The sequence below is a fragment of the Triplophysa dalaica genome, chromosome 6 (assembly GCF_015846415.1).
Source record: "Triplophysa dalaica isolate WHDGS20190420 chromosome 6, ASM1584641v1, whole genome shotgun sequence".
Taxonomy (NCBI): Eukaryota; Metazoa; Chordata; class Actinopteri; order Cypriniformes; family Nemacheilidae; genus Triplophysa; species Triplophysa dalaica.
The window spans coordinates 14,647,497-14,665,612 of NC_079547.1; the positions used below are offsets into that span (position 1 = coordinate 14,647,497).

General features: G+C 37.3%; 1 protein-coding gene across 1 annotated transcript in view; it reads left to right on the plus strand.

Moving 5' to 3' along the window:
* Positions 1-18,116, plus strand: part of LOC130424637 (gamma-aminobutyric acid receptor subunit gamma-3) — a 109,295-nt gene that overhangs the window by 23,815 nt on the left and 67,364 nt on the right. Inside the window, exon 3 of the mRNA XM_056750458.1 lies at positions 3,045-3,112. Within this exon, the coding sequence (XP_056606436.1) occupies positions 3,045-3,112 (68 nt within the window). The remainder of the gene's footprint in view (positions 1-3,044; positions 3,113-18,116) is intronic.

Below are 18,116 nucleotides of genomic sequence, written 5' to 3' on the forward strand. Positions count from 1 at the left end.
CTAGAGATCCCCAGGTAACACTAGTCTCGATTGAATAGTGCTTAGGGCACATCAAACATCTGTGATGTTTTACTTACATAAGATTGCTGCACCATTCCTATCGGATCCAATATTGAAGGCACAGCAGTGCTTTTTAATATTAAAATCTCCACAAATACAGCGTCGACCTGTAACTTGTTCACAAAGGAATCCTCGGGGAAAAGGAACAAACAAATGCTCCATGTTATTCCCATGAGCTGGAACGTCTTTAAAAATAAACTTTAACCCCACTTTCCTAATATCGGAATCAGGAGGAATGTTATGCAGGGACTGTATTCTTCCACAACCAGGGATGACACAATATTTAGATATCTTTAACGGCATGTTTGTTTATTGCTTGCTCGCTCTATCTGGTTCCCCGCCACTTGTGGTAATTCAGTGCTTTCATGCACAAACTAGTGGGCGGGGCTAGAGATGTAGTCGTTGATATGTGGAGTCGTTTATGTGGAGGTGGTGTTCCACCTATCAATGTCGTCATAGATAGGTGCATTCCAGAACCTGGCATTCGCTGGGCCTGGTGTCAATAACAGATGTAATCTCAGTAACAAGGGCGTTTTCAGTTCTGACACTTACATGATGTTCGCGTGAATATACTATTTCCTTTTATATAACAAAAGCTTGGGTTAAAATTGTGTTTTTAATTCATGCCTCCTTTAAAATGTGATTCAGAAGTTGAGAGATACAAAACAGAATCCAAACATTCTGTGTTTAGCTCCAAACACTAAGCTCATTAACGTTATTGCACAAAAATATAGCGCAGCAACAAAATCTGTATAATTTGTATCATTGCTGTAAATTGAAAGCAATTACGAACTGTAAATGTAATTTTCCGGCTATGAAATAGGACACTGGATGATGAACTATGAAATATGAGTAATGAAATATTCATGGTACTTAGCTCTTATTTCCCATATCACATTCAAAGTTGACAGCAATGTGTTATACTTCTTTATAATTTATCAAACGTGTTGAGTAAATGCTTAAAAGAGGTACCATGCAACGCTTCTGACTGAGTACCTAATAAGTGCTTCATGTTTGTGAAAGTGCATATGCTTAGCCAACAGCATCATTTGCTTTTATAATGTTGGTCAGTTTAGTCCGGTCTAAACTTTTACTCTGTTCCATAACCTAACAAGCAGTTTACAGAAGCACGATTTTAAGGCATCATAGATATCTTACAGACAACTATGCTTCCTTATTTTGTTAAATGGAGAATAAAGAGTTCAGTGAATAAAAAAGGGGAGAGAGTGTTGTGATTTTAGGCCAATTTGTTACATTTAGTACTAAAAAGTATTTATAAAAATATTTTTTGAAATCAAAATTATAATATTGTGCCAAATATGTTATGTACTATTAGGGTAGCAATAGCATGTTACTGTCAAACACAAGTAAAATCAATGATGCACATCATATCTCCCTATTAAAGTTGTACATGATGCTGTCTTAGAAGTGCCATTTTGTTAATTCCAACACAGATGAGAATTTCTATTTTGATACATGCTCAACAAAAAATGAATGGGGAGATGAAAATGTCACGCTCATATTTAAGATTGAGCACACCTGAGGGATCGTGCCCACTGGAACGTTGAAGGACTAACAGAAGTGCCCAGAGGTTGTCTGAGGAAATAATACAGCAGAAGAAGGAAAGAGAGGAGATAGCTAGAAGTGCTTACATTGAGTAAAATTGTATCTGTTATTAATATCCTCTCGCATAGCCATTTTATAGCCATTCTACTGGGCCGTGATTCAGTAAGCTTTGTACCGTACATGTGTTGTGTGTTTGATGCACATTTGATGCAAATAAACCATCCAACATATACATTTTTAATATATATTTAATACAATATTTAGAATCAGAAAACATTCTGCAAAGCAATTGTCTTTTAAGTGCAACTTTGGCTGACACTACTCTTCTTTCAAATTGAAATAAATCTACCTATACTTCTGTCTTTTAGTTGTTTTGTGAAAAATGATCCCCTCCTCCACTTCTTCAGTCTTTGTCTGTTGAAAATGTCTTTCTAATGGAGGGTTGTCAGACAACGCTTTCGCTCATATTGAAATTCTCAGTTTCTTTGCATTTTTCCAGGGTCTTTCAATAGTGTGGACTGCTTTCAAGCCACTTTTAGTGCCAATCAAACCAATAGTAAAAAATTAAGATTATTGTGATCAACATCTCAAAGAGGAAGTCTTTAAAAATCTTTTGAATTGATCCAGGGTGTTATAACATTAAAAAGATTTTGACCTCTTCGTTCATTACAAATATTCGAACAAATGTATTGAGTGATAGTGATAGGTCCTCATACACAGTCAATAAATCTTGATCCTTACTTTGGAATTAACATTTTAATGTAGGGATGCATCGATGCGAGTATTGATTTTTTTTCATGTACTCACCAATTCCGATCCCTGTACCTTTTCACAACACAGAGAGACTAATAAAAATAGAATAGCTTCATAATTACAAACAACTCCTTAAACACATTATGTTTTTTGGTTGATATTCGAAAACTTTGAAAGCAAAGTTCACAGCAAATTTCAGTCAGTTATGGCACATTAGGTATCGGTCTTTGCATTTTTATGAGAACGAGTACATGAGCACATGAGCACATGAGCTGAGTATCGGTGCATCCCTATTTTAATGTAATGAGACATGGATCACATATACTGTATCATATCTCGAGCCACTAGTGAACGTGACACACATTCTGTAACAAAGCACATACTGTACGTATCACTAAAATAGTGTGCTGTGTGCAGACTTTGAGGTTGGATGCTTGTAGGGAAGACAGCTTTGTTCATTACAATATAGTAAAAGATTTTTGGTGAGACACTTGCTTGTTATCTTGATTGGGTATAACCGATAAAATTTGAATGGAGTCACACATTTCAAAGAGCCACAGAAAAGTTGCAATGACTATATTGTAAAACGGTAAAAAAAATGTTATTATGTTTTGTTTTGAGGCAAGGAGTCATCTCATTTCTATTTCTTTTGTCTCTCTCTGCAGTTAAACCGACAGTCATTGATGTCGACATCTATGTAAATAGCATTGGACCTGTGTCATCAATAAATATGGTGAGTACACATCTATAAACCTGTTGATCACTATAAACAATGTTTTTATTTTTTTGCTTTCTCAGTCTCATGCTTGCACACACACACTTTCCGCACTCGCAGTTCCCAAAGGTGACACATGGCTGTAGGTTTGGTTTGAAACCAATGCTACTAACTGTGCCTTTGAGATGCAAGTAAAATTCTTCAGCTTCCCTACGGCTTAGAAAAGTTTCAGGGGAAACAGTGACAAAGAGAGAAAATGGAACCAGAACATAGAAAGAGGCAAAAGTATCCAAGAGTTGGCACTTATTATTATAGTTTGGGAAATTGGCTGAATCTGCTGTTATAAAAAATAAAGCAGTCCATCTGTTCCATATTCAAGCCCAATTCCATAGATATCTTTTACACAAAGAAGATCTTTTAAAATAGATATAAAATCCTTCTGAAGCTCAATACATCATGTTCATCCTTGAAAATCTAAGTGTGTATTCACTTCCAATTATTATCGTCCAGGTCTCAGAGAGAAAGAGGGAGAGAAGGGTTGGATAATGACTAGATTCCAAACCACGACCTTAGGAAACAGCAACTATCGATTGATATGTCACATAACACTGACTTTGTTAGACTTGTTTAAAAGCCTTTAGGGAGACGGATCTCAAAAGAGTTTCACAGGAGACTACAATATTCAAAAGTGTTAAAAGTTTCCAAGGTCTTCCTTTGCACTTCACAGTTTGGAACATGGTTGTTAGACGGAACGTCTTTCTTAGACTGGCATTTAAATGGAACCGAGGTCATGACCTCTACAAAACAAGCCAGAGCATGCATATTCACATGCATTATTTGCATATTTAGCCAAAAGAGGCAACAAAAATAATTTCTCAGAGGAATTTAGTATTCAGAATGGCATGAATGGAAGTCACTTTACAAGCATGAAATATTACAGATGATTTGCATCATATCAGCCGGTTATATACAGTATATAATAATCTGTAGTTATCACAGGCTCTCAATCGTATTATTGTTTACTGGGTTTTATGAGTTGGTTACAGAACGTGGGTATATTAAAAATGATTTGATTCCTAATAACACAGTGAAACAGTGTCTCTTTTAATTTTCAATATCTCATATACTGTATTTTTTCTTCAGATGGCCTTAACACTATCCACCTAAGTAAATTAAATTGCTCAACTCAACAAATAAATTGTTGTACACAACAAGAATATATTATACAATTTTGTCAATTGATACATTAAACCAATTTTTTTGCCTGTTTTTCAAATTGTAGGTCCAGTGGAGATCTTAATGAGATCTCAACATCATTCCTAATGCATGTGTTGCTATCATTCTACTTTCCAACTCTTTGTGCTTTTCTGTGTTTGGTTAATGTTATATTACATCGTATGAAAGCATAAACAAAATCTATGCAGCAAAAGCTAAACCAGCGATTTAAGTGTGCTGTGAGTGTCGGAGCATGCAAGGTTTTCTTTCAGTAGTGCTGATGAGTGGAACTGACTTGGTCATTGTGCTGGGATTCAGAAAGTTTGTTCATAACATTAAGATATAGAATGTTTGTTTTAGGAAGGACTCCCATCATTTGCGACAAGCTTGGAACAAATTAATTGTTGTTCTATGTCCATCATACTAAATATATTCAAATTACGTCTTAAAGTTTGTCCAAAGAATTAAAGCAATGTTCTGGAAAAGTCTGCAGCACTCTATAGTACCCTGGGGATTTCCATCCTCGACGTAAGAGAAGACTTGCTAATGAATGAAACATACAGAGAACAACAACAAACAAACAAATAAAACAGAGAACAAAAAAAGGATGCCAAAAGAAGTCATAAGATGCAATGTTTTTTACATCAGTATTCTGACACCACCTGTGTGACGACATCAACTGTACTGTTGAACCAACTTTGTTCAAATGACCGATGTGCAACAAAGAAACTGTTTTCGGGAAACATTTGGGACTAGCTAGTTCATTTGAATGAATGAATGAATGAATGAGGCATGTATATAGCGCTTTCATATGTATTGCTGTACACTCAAAGCTCTTTACTTTAATTTCTTCAACAATGCATTGTACTATGATCATTCAGCAGCGAGATACTGCACGCCGTTGCTCGGGATACACACCCCTGATGAACCCCATGGTTATGTTGATTCAACTACCATACCAGGTTTGACCAACACCAAACTAGTAAACTAATACCAGCATACAATATAAATACAAGAAGATCAAACAGCTGCCAAATCTCCATCTCTTGTAATGGACAGGAAATGCAGTGTGTAATTTACCTGCAATTAATTATGGCCATCATTATTCAAGTTCACGCTGCGATGGTAGATTGGAAAATAGACCTTAATAATTGGTATGCACAGGATGTGCCAAAGCATTGTCAAACAGGGGCAAAGTCTCTCTTTATCTCTTTTTGTTTGTGTCACCAGGATTCCTTCTGAGTACCTTCATAATTATGCTAGATAACAAAATTTAATCAGGCATTGATTGTTGTCTTAAAAGGGGTCTTCATTTGGGTTCATTTTTATTATAATGTCTATAACTGATTCTGACGGTAAAAATATAATGTACCTTAAAAGACAGAAGCACAGATGTCTGTGGAAAGAACTGGCACAGGTAAAGTTCTCTCAGAATTTTATCTTGGTCTGGTCTTGCAGCTTTTTCAAGCCAAGAACCACCCACGTGGAAAGGAAGTGGCCTCTGATTGATATGTAACCAACCACAATGAAAGCTTTGGTAAATCCATATTTTCATATTTCATCATCCCCAGCCAATCAGATTAGGGTTTGACAGCTGAGAGAAAGTGTGTGCACAGTATGCATCAGGCGGTCAATGTGGGCTGTCTGCAGGTGTGCCGCCTGAGACCGAGACCATTACCACCCCATCCGCCCTGCCACCACTACAGTGGCACAACATTTACTAAATAAATTGAAGGGCTAGACAGGATAGACAGGGTCCGTTTCCTCCAACACAGCAGGTCGCTTTTAGCTGCACCTAATTCTTCATGTGCCATTTAAAATCCTGAGGATTATGGGTAACAATTATATGAAAGAATGCAGGGATTAGTCACCGCGGCAGGCCATCACCATCACAAAATGCAGTTAATACCCTGAAGATGCAGGGAGAGGTTGAGCCGGTTTCTATCTCTCTTTGCTCTAAATCCTTGTCCCTACGGAAAAGGTGAAAAGGTATAAGCGTGTTCTCCAAGCTTTCCTTCTTTTATGGCTAACGCTAAGCCTGTCCATACCTGATTAGCCTCAGATTTTGGCCCTTTCAACTGCAAAACCCTCTCATCCTCATCTTACGCTTCCTTTGCTGGTTAGTTTGGTATTGAAATCTCTGGAGAGGGAGAGTGGCTCACTCAGTATTTTTTTGCAACAGTGTGTTGGATTTAATGTCCGCAGATGGTGCTCCAAACTGAATTTTTATCCTTAATATCTCAAGCATTTGTTAGAGATTACAGTTATTACTGTTGATTTATTGTTGCTTTAATGAAGTGCAAAATGAAAATGTTATGTTTTGTGAATCTGGTGTACGTACGGAAATTCAGTTTTGCTTTGCTGCCGTTCAATTAAAGCCCCAGGGCAGCTATTTTCAAGTAATGAGCAATACAAATACACCTCATATCTGCTGTATAAATGGGGAAAGACTAAAATCTCCAAGCAATAAATTGACGACAACAAATCAATGCCAAAATGCTATTCTTGAGGAACTTGAGCATGGATACAACTGGAATAAAAAAGCTAATTGGTTCCTTTCTATTTAGAGACGGGACTACCAATCCTATAGCAGCTTTATTGAACGTTGTGATTTCTCCCATTTATTTGGCTATGAGTGGACTGTCTCATTCTCTTTAAAATGTCTCTGGATCAATTCTCTGTGGTACCTTTGGGAAAAGATCCTGAAATCTCATTATTGGTCCTTGCAGTTAACCAATTCACTACCATTACAAAAAGTTGCTGTCATTCTGACTTTTGATTTAAAATTGCTTATATGTATTAAATCTGTATGTAGTCAGTAGTCTACATATTGTGTCATTACCGATGCACACACAATGCTGATGTTGTTTTTTGACTTGCTTATTTTGATACTCATATTGTATACTCATGATAAAACCCTACTCTTGTCATTTCCTCTTATGATGCATATTTAAATTCCAATTACACCTTAAATTACTAAAGGGAATTTTTCACTCCTGTTTTGGTGTGAACTGCAAGAGTCCAGGACCAAACCGTTTCTGTAGAAAAGGGAATAAATAACAGGGAGCAGAGCTATTCACAAGGGGTCAAGGTTTGGCTGGTTAGCACAGAAGTACACCATCTGGATCGAAATCTTTCTCCCTCGATGGGAATTTAAAAGCAGCAATGGTTTCTGACGAAATAACCTTCTTTGCAAGCGACACAGAAATCGTAAATATTTCATTACATTGTGGTTGTTGTTAATCTGTGACTATTTTTAACAAACTCTCACAACAGTAAGATTGACATTTTTGGGGGATTTACATTATTTTCCTGTCTTGTGCATTTCATGTACTAGCTCATAGTCGCTGGTGAGGTCTTTGGGACTCTATTCTTGCGGTCCCTGTTGGAAGTTCGGTCCCTAAATTATGTACTATTCACAGATCCCTCTTGACCAACCAACCCCAATGGTGGTGCTCAGAACAAGCCAATGCATGTGCTATAAAAGAATAAAAAGGCAAGGCAGTTTTGGATGGAAAAATGTGCTTCCCTGAGGCTGGCATGTACAATTACTAGGGAGGTACTGTATCAAATACGGAAAGCTGCTGTCAGCTAACATCTGCCTGTCAGTCTGAAGTCAGTAAGCACTCCATTCACCAAACTATTCGAGTCTGTCCTTAACCACCACCCCCCAAGGGGGCGCATTGTGTATGAAGGGTTAGAAATGGTCAGTCTGAGACGATCAAATTATTCAGAGGACCGATTAGGTTATTTTAGCACATAGCAGAACGACATTGTGAGTTCTGTTGAAACAAGTTGATATTGGAAATAACTGCAATTACAACGTGATTTAGTTTTTCAAAAATATAAATACTTGTAATAACTAACCATGATTATCAAAGCTGCATTGAGGTGCGCTTGATTTCTGTCCACATAAGAAATCATCTTTGCTCATCAGTCTAATTGTGTAAAGCTGAAATAGCCAACTTCATAGTATTCACTGTCGAAACGGGTCTCAAGTGCCATATAATTTGATTTTAATGGCTCTATAGAACACGAGTCAGCTAGCAGCCAGACGCTGAATAGGCCTGATAAATTATCATCAGTCATTAATCTGTGGTCCAAATGTCCCTCTTCATCTTAAACATCAGCTGATAATATCATTTTATTGAATAAAGCTTTGGGATTCTGATTACATTGTATTGAATTATCGTACTTACTGTACATTGTACCTTTACTGCACAGCGTAAAAAAACAGCAACGAAATGTTGAGACGTCTCCGCATTAGCTTGGATGTCAAGCCCTGCATAAAAATCGATGATCCTGTTTGCAAGCAGAAATGTGATTGATAGCATCAATCTGAGCATCATCTTTTTGTTTCCCCTGGCGGTGGTCTATGAGTCATACAGTTGGATGCTCTCTCAGATAAATGACAGCTGTCTTGTAGCATATCAAAGAGAGACATTTTTCTCCCTTAAAAAAATACTTGTCTTTTAAGATGACATGACCAAATGGAGAAAGGACATTCATTTTATTATTAGCTCTTCTGTTTAACAGCATGAACGACAAATGATTGATTTCTAATGTCTGCTCCTAGAATTAGTACAACTAGTTTAAGTACCTGTTACCTAAAAATCTTTAATATTTTGTATCATGAAATTTGACCTTCTTTCTTTCTTGCATCACACTTATCTGTGTCACTGGTGTCTATGACTGAATCACACCTGTAATGACAATTTTTTACATATAATTGATAATTATAATGATAATGATAATTTTTTACATCCCAGAGGAAAAATGTTTTGCTCATTTGTTGCTTTTTCTAAACTCAGGAGAAAGGTGTCTAAGTGTCAGCAGTTTATCCGATAAAATACCTTAGTAGAAACAAAAATAGACGCAAATGAGAGATGTCTAAGAGGGTCAAAACTAAGATTGTGGTGGGAGACACTAAAATGTCTTTTTAGTCTAATTTGGATATCAGCTTTTTCTTCCCATGTTTCTCCTAAATTTCATTAGGAGAAATAAGAATAGACGCAACTGAGACATGAGAAACATCTTAGAGATGGTTGAGATTATTATTTATCTTTCATTGTATCAACAGTGTTTTTGATGTTTCTCCTAAAACTCCTTAGGATAAACAAAAGTAGACACAAGTGCGACATTAGAAAGTCATGAAAAGAAGAAAAACTGGATAACTTTTTCTGTTGTGTTTTTTTTATGACGTTGATAATATTGTTTTTCATATTCCTTGGATATGACGGTAGGATGAGAGACAGGAAGGGAAGAGGAAAGTACCTTTAGCTGGGATTCGAACTCATGCCGTCTGAGGTGCTGCTGTGCTTCAATGTTAATGTGCTGCCCACAAGGTTTTGTTTCTGACAGGGTCTTATCTTAGTTCAGGATACTAAGAGCTGATTATTCTCTTACTTGTCTCATTTATCTATCAGCTTTGTCTTCCGGTGCCAGCTGCATTAAATGAGTTACATAGTTACAAATCTGAGAATGTTGGAATTTCTAGCTAAGGAGAAAACCTAAGGAGTACAGTGTTAAGGAGATCTCTTATGAATTTAAGAAGAGACACATGTAAGAATGTTAAGAGTCTCTAGCTAAGGGGAATATTCTGAGCATAGTGTGAGATGTTATGAAGATCTCCTATGAAACTTCATAGGAGACAAATGTGAGAATGTTAGAATCTCTAGCTAAGGGGAAACGTCTGAGCACAGTATGAAATGTTACGGAGATCTCCTTGTTGTCCGGAAATGGCCTGGCTTATTGTTTTATACTGTTGTATGAGGTCTAGTTATGACGTTCGCGTGATTTTTACATTCAAAAACTTAAAAATCATGAAGTAATAGGTGATTTTCTATAATAGTTTTCAGGCCAGTTCTACAAACGCTCGGTTTTAATGGACATGCCGCATTGAAGACTTTATAACTAAACGCCTACTGCTTTGATTGGATAACAGTTTGCGTAGCTTGAGCCTTCTGTGAATTTGGTTAGAGACGTCAGTAATGTTAGGTTTCACGTTAGCAACAGTCACAGTTTTCGCACGGCATCAGTATTATCTGGAGACCTCCACTGATTTATAAATGAAACCCACATTAGTATTTCATGTGACGCATTCGCAAGATTTACTCAAATTTACTGACTTATTTCTCGGATATGATGGCAAGGCTTTGCGTATAGTTTGTATAGCCTATACTGTTTACTGATATATGACCGTATCTGTCAGCATTTTAGACCAGTGATCCCCAACCGGACAAAAGATCAAGAGTTTCCATGTTAAATAAACAAATGGGAGACTCCCGTTAACTTATGGATATCACCCAGCACCAAAAATAATACCAAAACAGCCTCCATTATTCGCAAATGGTGGATAAAACCTTGAAAAATTGACGAAGGAATCCTCTGAGAAAAGAAACAAAGAAATGCTCCATGTTTTTCCCACATGAGCTGGAACGTTTTTAAAAATAAACTTTAACCCCGCATTCCTAATATCGTAATGCAAAGGAAGGTTATGCAGCGACTGTATTCTTCCACAACCAGGGATGTCACAATATTTAGATATCTTTAACGGCATGTTTGTTTATTGCTTGCTCGCTCTATCTGGTTCAGCGCCACTTGTTGATTCAGTACTGTCATGTGCGAACCAGTGGGCGGGGCTAGAGAAGTAGTCATTGATATTTTTCAATGGAGGCGGTGTTCAACCTATCAATGTCGTCATAGATAGGTGCATTCCAGAACCTGCCGTTTGCTGGGCCTGGTGTCAGTAACAGATGTAATCTCAGTAACAAGGGTGTTTGCAGTTCTAACACTTACATGATGTTCGCGTGCATATACTATTTCCTCTTATATAACAAAAGCTTGGGTTAAAATTGTGATTTTAATTCATGACTCCTTTAAGAGGAGATACATGTGACAACGTTAGAGTCTTTAGCTAAGGAGAAAAGTCTGAGCACGGAGTGAGATGTCAATGCGATCTCTTTTGAATTTCAATGGACACAAACATGAGAGAAGGAGGTCTCTTGTTTGATTTTCCTTTCCTCTGGGATGTACCAAAAAAATAATTTTGTTTTATTAACATATTTTTCACATATGTATGCGACACGGTCAAATACCATAAAATTACAGAAAAAGGCTGCAAATTTACAAGAATAAACATTTTACTGGAAAAAAATGTGTACGGTACATTTCTGGTGCCCCAGCTGGCAGAACATTTCTGTTTTGTACAGATTTTTTAAATATGGTCCAAAAACGCTAAATTACAGAAAAAGACCACAAACTAAGAAAACAGAGAGAGACATGTAATCTTACTGGAACAAACTGTCTCGCCCCAGCTGCCAGAAAATTTAAGTCTTTTTTTTACAGTTTAGATAAATTGTTAAAAAGTCTGATATTATTTCAGTTTAGTGCCGTTTAATCTAAACATTGATTAGAAAAACAGGTTTTAAAATAATTACATTTAAATGTTCTGTTCGTTTACCAACTGTCTTCAAAATCTCTTGTGTGTTCTGCGGAAGAAAGAAAGTCATACAGGTTGGTGATGGTTGATGATGACATCCTTTTCATTTTTTTGGGGTGAACTTAATGACATTAGATAAGAAGCTAAAATCTATCTGTGGTAAAGCAGACGAGCATTGCCAATGATGCATTTAAATCACAAGGGCTTTGCATATAACATTGTCTGAATTTAGGATTCTCTTGATCCTCAGGCAAATAAAAATAGCTGTTCTTTCTGCTTTATAATGCTTTTGATGTCACTAAATAGGGCTCTTGTGAACATGAAATCTCAGTAACAGAGCAGATCAAGATGGAAAGAAAATAATCTTTGCTTCTATTCATTTTCAAGGCTCTGCTGTACACCTTGTTTGTTGTGACCTGTCCGTGTCCTATACTTTGGAAACCAATAATTATTTATTGAGACAGCTTATGCTGGGGCCACACCAAAAGATTTTTTTAAATCTTATAAGAGTTTTAAATGGTGAGAGACCACAAACATGAGGAGAGAAATCCTAGAATTAATTATTTTGCTCCTATATGTGTGATGTGCTGACTGTGAACACAGGAAATGTCGCAAACACACTCAAGATTTCAGAATAAGTGATTTATTATTTCACTGTAAGCTTTGTTTATTATATATGTGTTCACTTTAAACAAATGTGTACATATAAAGTTTATTGAATATTAAACATATTATCATCGTTGAGAAATTGCTCAAGCAGCGTTGTCTAAAGCATTCAAGGTGGCACCGAACTAGATATGATTTTATTGCAACTCAAATATTGTTGTATTTATGTCTTCACAGTAATAAAAAATGAATGTTAATACAGTTTTGTAAAGAAATAGCTGCTGACATTTTCACCCAAAAGAGGCTCCACTAGCTCCACTGGACCTATTTTGTTTGTTCCTTCTTAAAGCATCCACACACTCGGATTCCAACCACTCCCGTCACTTGCACATAGCCTGGTTTTTATAGAAATTATTCTTAATTGCGATGATAGTGTTTGTTATGCTTTTGACAGAAAATTGACAGAATAAAGAAAAGGCTTTGTTGAGGTGATAACTACGGTTGTTATTCTTCTCTCAGCTGGCTCTCTAATAGGGTATTGTTTTGTTCCACGTGACATTCAACAGAGTTCTTGTGCGTTTGTCCTCGGGGTTTCCCCCACAGATCAGGATTTCTGATCGTAATTATTCAACATGTTGAATATTTAATATTCGCTTTCGGGAGGGCTCCGATGTTCTTCCAATCAGGTTCATTCACCCTTAACACACACCACAGGGAAATCTGATAAGATAATCTTTAGAGCCGTTTAAGATCATCAGGAATTTACCTAGGACTGTCGGAAGGGGAGAAATCGGCCCGATCATCTTTTGATGTAGCCAGCATAAGGTTAAGTAGCTTGAGCACAAGATTTTAAAAGGCAGTACATTCTAGACGTCTGACAGCCTGGTGTTCTCTCATTTTCTCAAATTGACCACTTTGCATGGACTTTCACTCTGGTATTTCGTCAGTCACTGATAAACTCAACGAGTCTGACATGATGTTGTGACTGAGCCCATCACAGACAATGAGTTTCACCTCATTAACACAAAAAGACTCGGAAAGGCCTGCATCAATGTGGCGGCGCTCAGGGTAGCTATTTTTAAATGTCTAGGTCAGTCGGTGTCCTAGGCAACCATGCGTAGGTAAGGAAATCCTTCACTGTGGTACCTGTCGATAGTAACATGCAGGCAAGCAAGTCTCACCCACACAAACCGTTCTTGTACAGTTGGATCTCTTTAGTAAAGGCATCTACTGTATGGAAGGTAATAAAAGGCAGGAATGTGAGGAACTTTCCTTCCTATAAAAGTTGCAGATGTGATGGAGCTTGTGTAGTTCCATGTATTAGAATACGACATGAAACAACCTACAAAACAATATATTTTAATTCGCCAAGAATATCTTACAGTGATATTCTACATTGTTGTTACATTGGTTAGAAGTCAGAGATAAGGGATATTCAATAATGAGCAGTGCTACCCAATAAAACACAAATCGGAACCCCCGCACACACAATATTTGCAGCATGCATTTTAGCTCCCTTGTTGTTCAGATGTGCAGAATAAACTTTTAATATTTTAAAACTTAAGTGTATATTGGACAGTGCATCATAAATGTTTCAACAAATCTGTCAGCAGTTACTCATTTAAGCGAGAGACTCATCGGGTTCCTCTGTTTTGTTTTGATCCTATAGCCAAATCACACATACAAACACATTAAAAGCTTTTTAATAGAACGGTTAATGAGTAAAGCATCCATGTAAATATCCAATTCTGTTTTTTGAGTGGCTTTCCTTTTAATGAAAGCCTTAATGAAAAAACAACATATCAACATTTAAGACACTGCCATTATCAGCACAGGGCCACATTAGTGCACTTCTAATGCTGAATGATCATTGCACAAGCTATTACGTTTCTGATCACTTCCACGATTTCAAAGATATTTAGAGAGGAAAAGATCATCATCAGTGGTGTGCAAATTACTGGTGGGCTGGAGAGAGATCTTTAAATAACTTCTTTAAAATAGATTCAATATTAATATTAATATATTGAGATTCTAACTTGAAGAATATTTTACAGATATTTTAACGGATCAATACGAATAAATAGAAGATAATATACAATCTGTTAACCATTGATGATCAGCAAACTCTTCCCACAGCTCAAATACTGTGAATTATGTTTACAACACAATACACATGGCAAAACTTCATATGTTCTATAATTTAGTCGAAAAAAGTCATTTTATGACCTGAATATTAACTTAGGTTGGATATTTTGTTGTAAAGCAGGATGCTAACTCCTCCAAGGTTGTGAGTCCCAATGACCACACAAACTGATAAGCTTATAATTTAAATAAACGCATCAGCCAAATGCACCTTAAATGAGATGATGAGCAAGATTTGTTTTAGGTGCCCCAGGTTATTTCACTCTGCCTCTGGGAGTGGTCCACTGATTTTGGTTGCCAGGGCGACAATGAACTCACCACGCTTGGGGTGTGTTCACACTTGGCATATTGGGTTTGATGAAAACAAACTATGTTGGAAAGTGTGGTTCTTCTGAATAAGTGTCATCGCTGTCATTTGATTCGTGGCACCAAACAAGAGGACCAAGAAGCTGCATTATATGTGTAAGTAATGTGTAAGTAATAATGTGACATCAAGGTGAATAAACAGCTCTCTTTGTGTTGCCGTGTTTAGAATTGCTATTGTTTTTCCCAATAAATAGAAATAACTGAGACACAGTTGGTACTCAAATGAAACATAGCTGAGATATCAATTGCCTCCTGAGCAATAGTATTTTTAAGTATTTTTTCTTTGTGGGAAACATTTTTGCTCATCTTTGTGTGATTTTGTATATAATTGTTTTGCTGTTAGACTGAGTCACCTCCAAACTGTCACCACAGTGTTTCCAGTCATGCTGAGATAATCACTAGATTCTGTGTATAGAGAGAAACGGGGGAAACAAGGAACTGAGGCTGAAACACTTCACTCAGTTAATAGAAGAGGGGTTTGCTCACTTCTTCAGGCTGAGACAAAGCAGATTGAAGTGGACACCATTGACTGAGCTTGGAGCAGAAGCCGTAGAGTCGCTCCGTCGCAAAATGTCACCTTGAAGTCGGAGGGTCATTTGCGATCAGGAGCGTTGCCCAGATTAGTGGAGAGAAGACAAGCGGAGCCGACAACAAACCACTTAACTTGTCTCTTTTTTGTAATGCTGCTCGAAAGATGGACTTAGAGGAGACTTTAGACTTCAGAGACCGGTTTCAAGACCACAGCTCAAAGGATCATGATAGACTTGTTTTCAAGCTTGTGCTGTGTTATAGAGGGTTTTTCTTTTAGCTGTAGAGTGAAACGGAACTATGAACATGAAAGCTGTCTAAATAAAGATGTTAGTTTTTTTAAATAACGTTATTAGGTAGGACATGCAGTTGTAAGGAATTGCGAGAGACAGAACCCAGGTACAGACAGCTCTTAACCAAAAAACTCTTTATTTAAACAATATGAAAACAGGACAGAACTGAAAATCCCTTGGGGGGAAACAGAACAAAAACATGACAAGATTAAAAGCAAGACTCAACTTTTACTAAATGACCTCACAGGAGCATGTCCCAGGCCATGTCCCGACCAGGGTTATTGTGTTTAGAAAAGTTTTGTAATTTGTCTGTTTGTTTAGTTTGGTTTTAGTTATTTTTAATAACTAAAAAAATCCTGTTATCCTGTTTTATCCTGTTAAAAATCACAGCTTTGAATTTTATCTAGATTTAGTATTATTTGAGTCCACAGCGTAATATCATGGTAAAACTTTACATACAACTTGTCAAATATTTAAATGTTAAAAATCTAATTACATTTTTTTTTAACTTCTTGACCTGAACGTTTGTATGTTTTGTCATTGTTATGTAAGAGTCTCATGATTGTCCTCATTGTGGAAAGATGGAAAAATTGTGTATATAACTGTACACAAGTACATCTTAAATGCAGACAAACTAAGTGTTGAAAGTAGTGATATTTTTTTCATCATGGTAACGAGGGAGACAGGTATAGGGCATGAACTAATGATGGGATAATGAATATATTAACAAGGGGGCATGGCTAAGACGCAAGACAGGAGAGCGCATAGCACAAAGTGTCAAACAATGGCCAAGTGCTTCCAAACACAAAACATGGGACTGTCATTATCCTGTCAATCCAGAATAGAAAAACAACAACTGTCACGAATAATGGGTGTGATAGGGAAACAGGACCCAGATGCAGTACAGCGAGTAAAAAATATTTAATATACAAAAATAGTAAAAACAAAACCCACGAGGGGGTAAAAATAACAGGATCAAACAAACAATATCACACGAAGAACACACGAACAATCCCACACGAAAAGGCTGGGAAAAAATAATCAAGAACATACAGGGGACAATGCCACACGAAGACTACACGAACATTCCCACACGAAAAGGCGGGGAAAAATAATCCAGTGCGCACAGGTAAACCACAGCATGAACCAGAACAAACCTAAAACATACAAGCATAAAACTTACGAACAGCATACAACGAACCGACCCCGGACTCGGGAAACACAGGGTTTAAGAAGGCAAAACTAACGAGGGATAATGAGACAGGAGGCGTAACAAGGCTAAACATTAAAGGGAGACAGGTGACGGAGATAAAACACTAATGGCAGACTAACAGAGAAACAAGGGGCGGAGCTACACGGACAGGAGGACACGCGGCGAATTATCAAAACATACAGCCGCGTGTCTCCACAAAAAACAAAACATACATACAAGACATTGTACTGTCACGGTCCCGTCCACAAGGCATGAAAGCCTGAAACAGGAAGGACAGAACCCTGACAACAACAAGAAGGGGAGGATAAATATAGTATTGTGAGGTACTGAAATTTAAAGAACTGACATGGAAACAAATGTATGTAGTGTCTGGATCAAGCCATTCAACCTCTCACTCCCTTTTGTCTAGGTATTAAGATAACATCTTCAAAGACCAAAGGAAACCTAGCTCCATGGGGTCTGGTTTTAGGTTGAACTCTCACAGAGAGTGTTATAACCATTTGGTTCCTCTGTTGGATATTTACGACTCCTTCGCTTCAAAGCATTGTTGATAAGTCTCTGTCTCATCTCTTACTTAAGACATGAGACCAAGCAGAGAAACTTCTCTGACAAATAGGAACTTATTTGATTTAAACTATTCTTCTCTGTAAATGTATCTAAATGTCTAGGTTGTGTGTTGTCGCTCGTGCTATTTTATATACTCTGTATTTGTTAGATATGCAAGTTTTGATTCAGGGTTCATTTGACGTATTCATACGTTCACAGTTCAATGCCTTGCATGTTTCATATGTAACTACACATCTTTGAATTCCCTATATGATGAGCTATGTTATAAAAAACATAGCACACATCATACTATGCCCATAACTAAGTTTAGGTATTAAACGCAAACTGACATAACTGTCAGAGCTATGCAAATGAGGTGCCATGAGAAACAAAGGATCTTTCTTAGGCCCCCTTTTCACTTTCATGGCATTGGCCCGCAGACCATCTGGGGGCAGGGCAGGTATGCATTTAAAACAGCATCACCGAACCATGTTTTTAGTGGACTTTTGGAATCACAAAGGAAAAGAAAGAGGACGAGAAGACACTCCAAGGGACTCCCCTCTGGGGAGTCCGTTTAGGCCATGGAACTCTGGACTCCGAACCCAAACTCAGCGTTTCAACAGGACTGCATTCTGAAACCATTCAAGATTTCCATCAACGCGCATACAGATA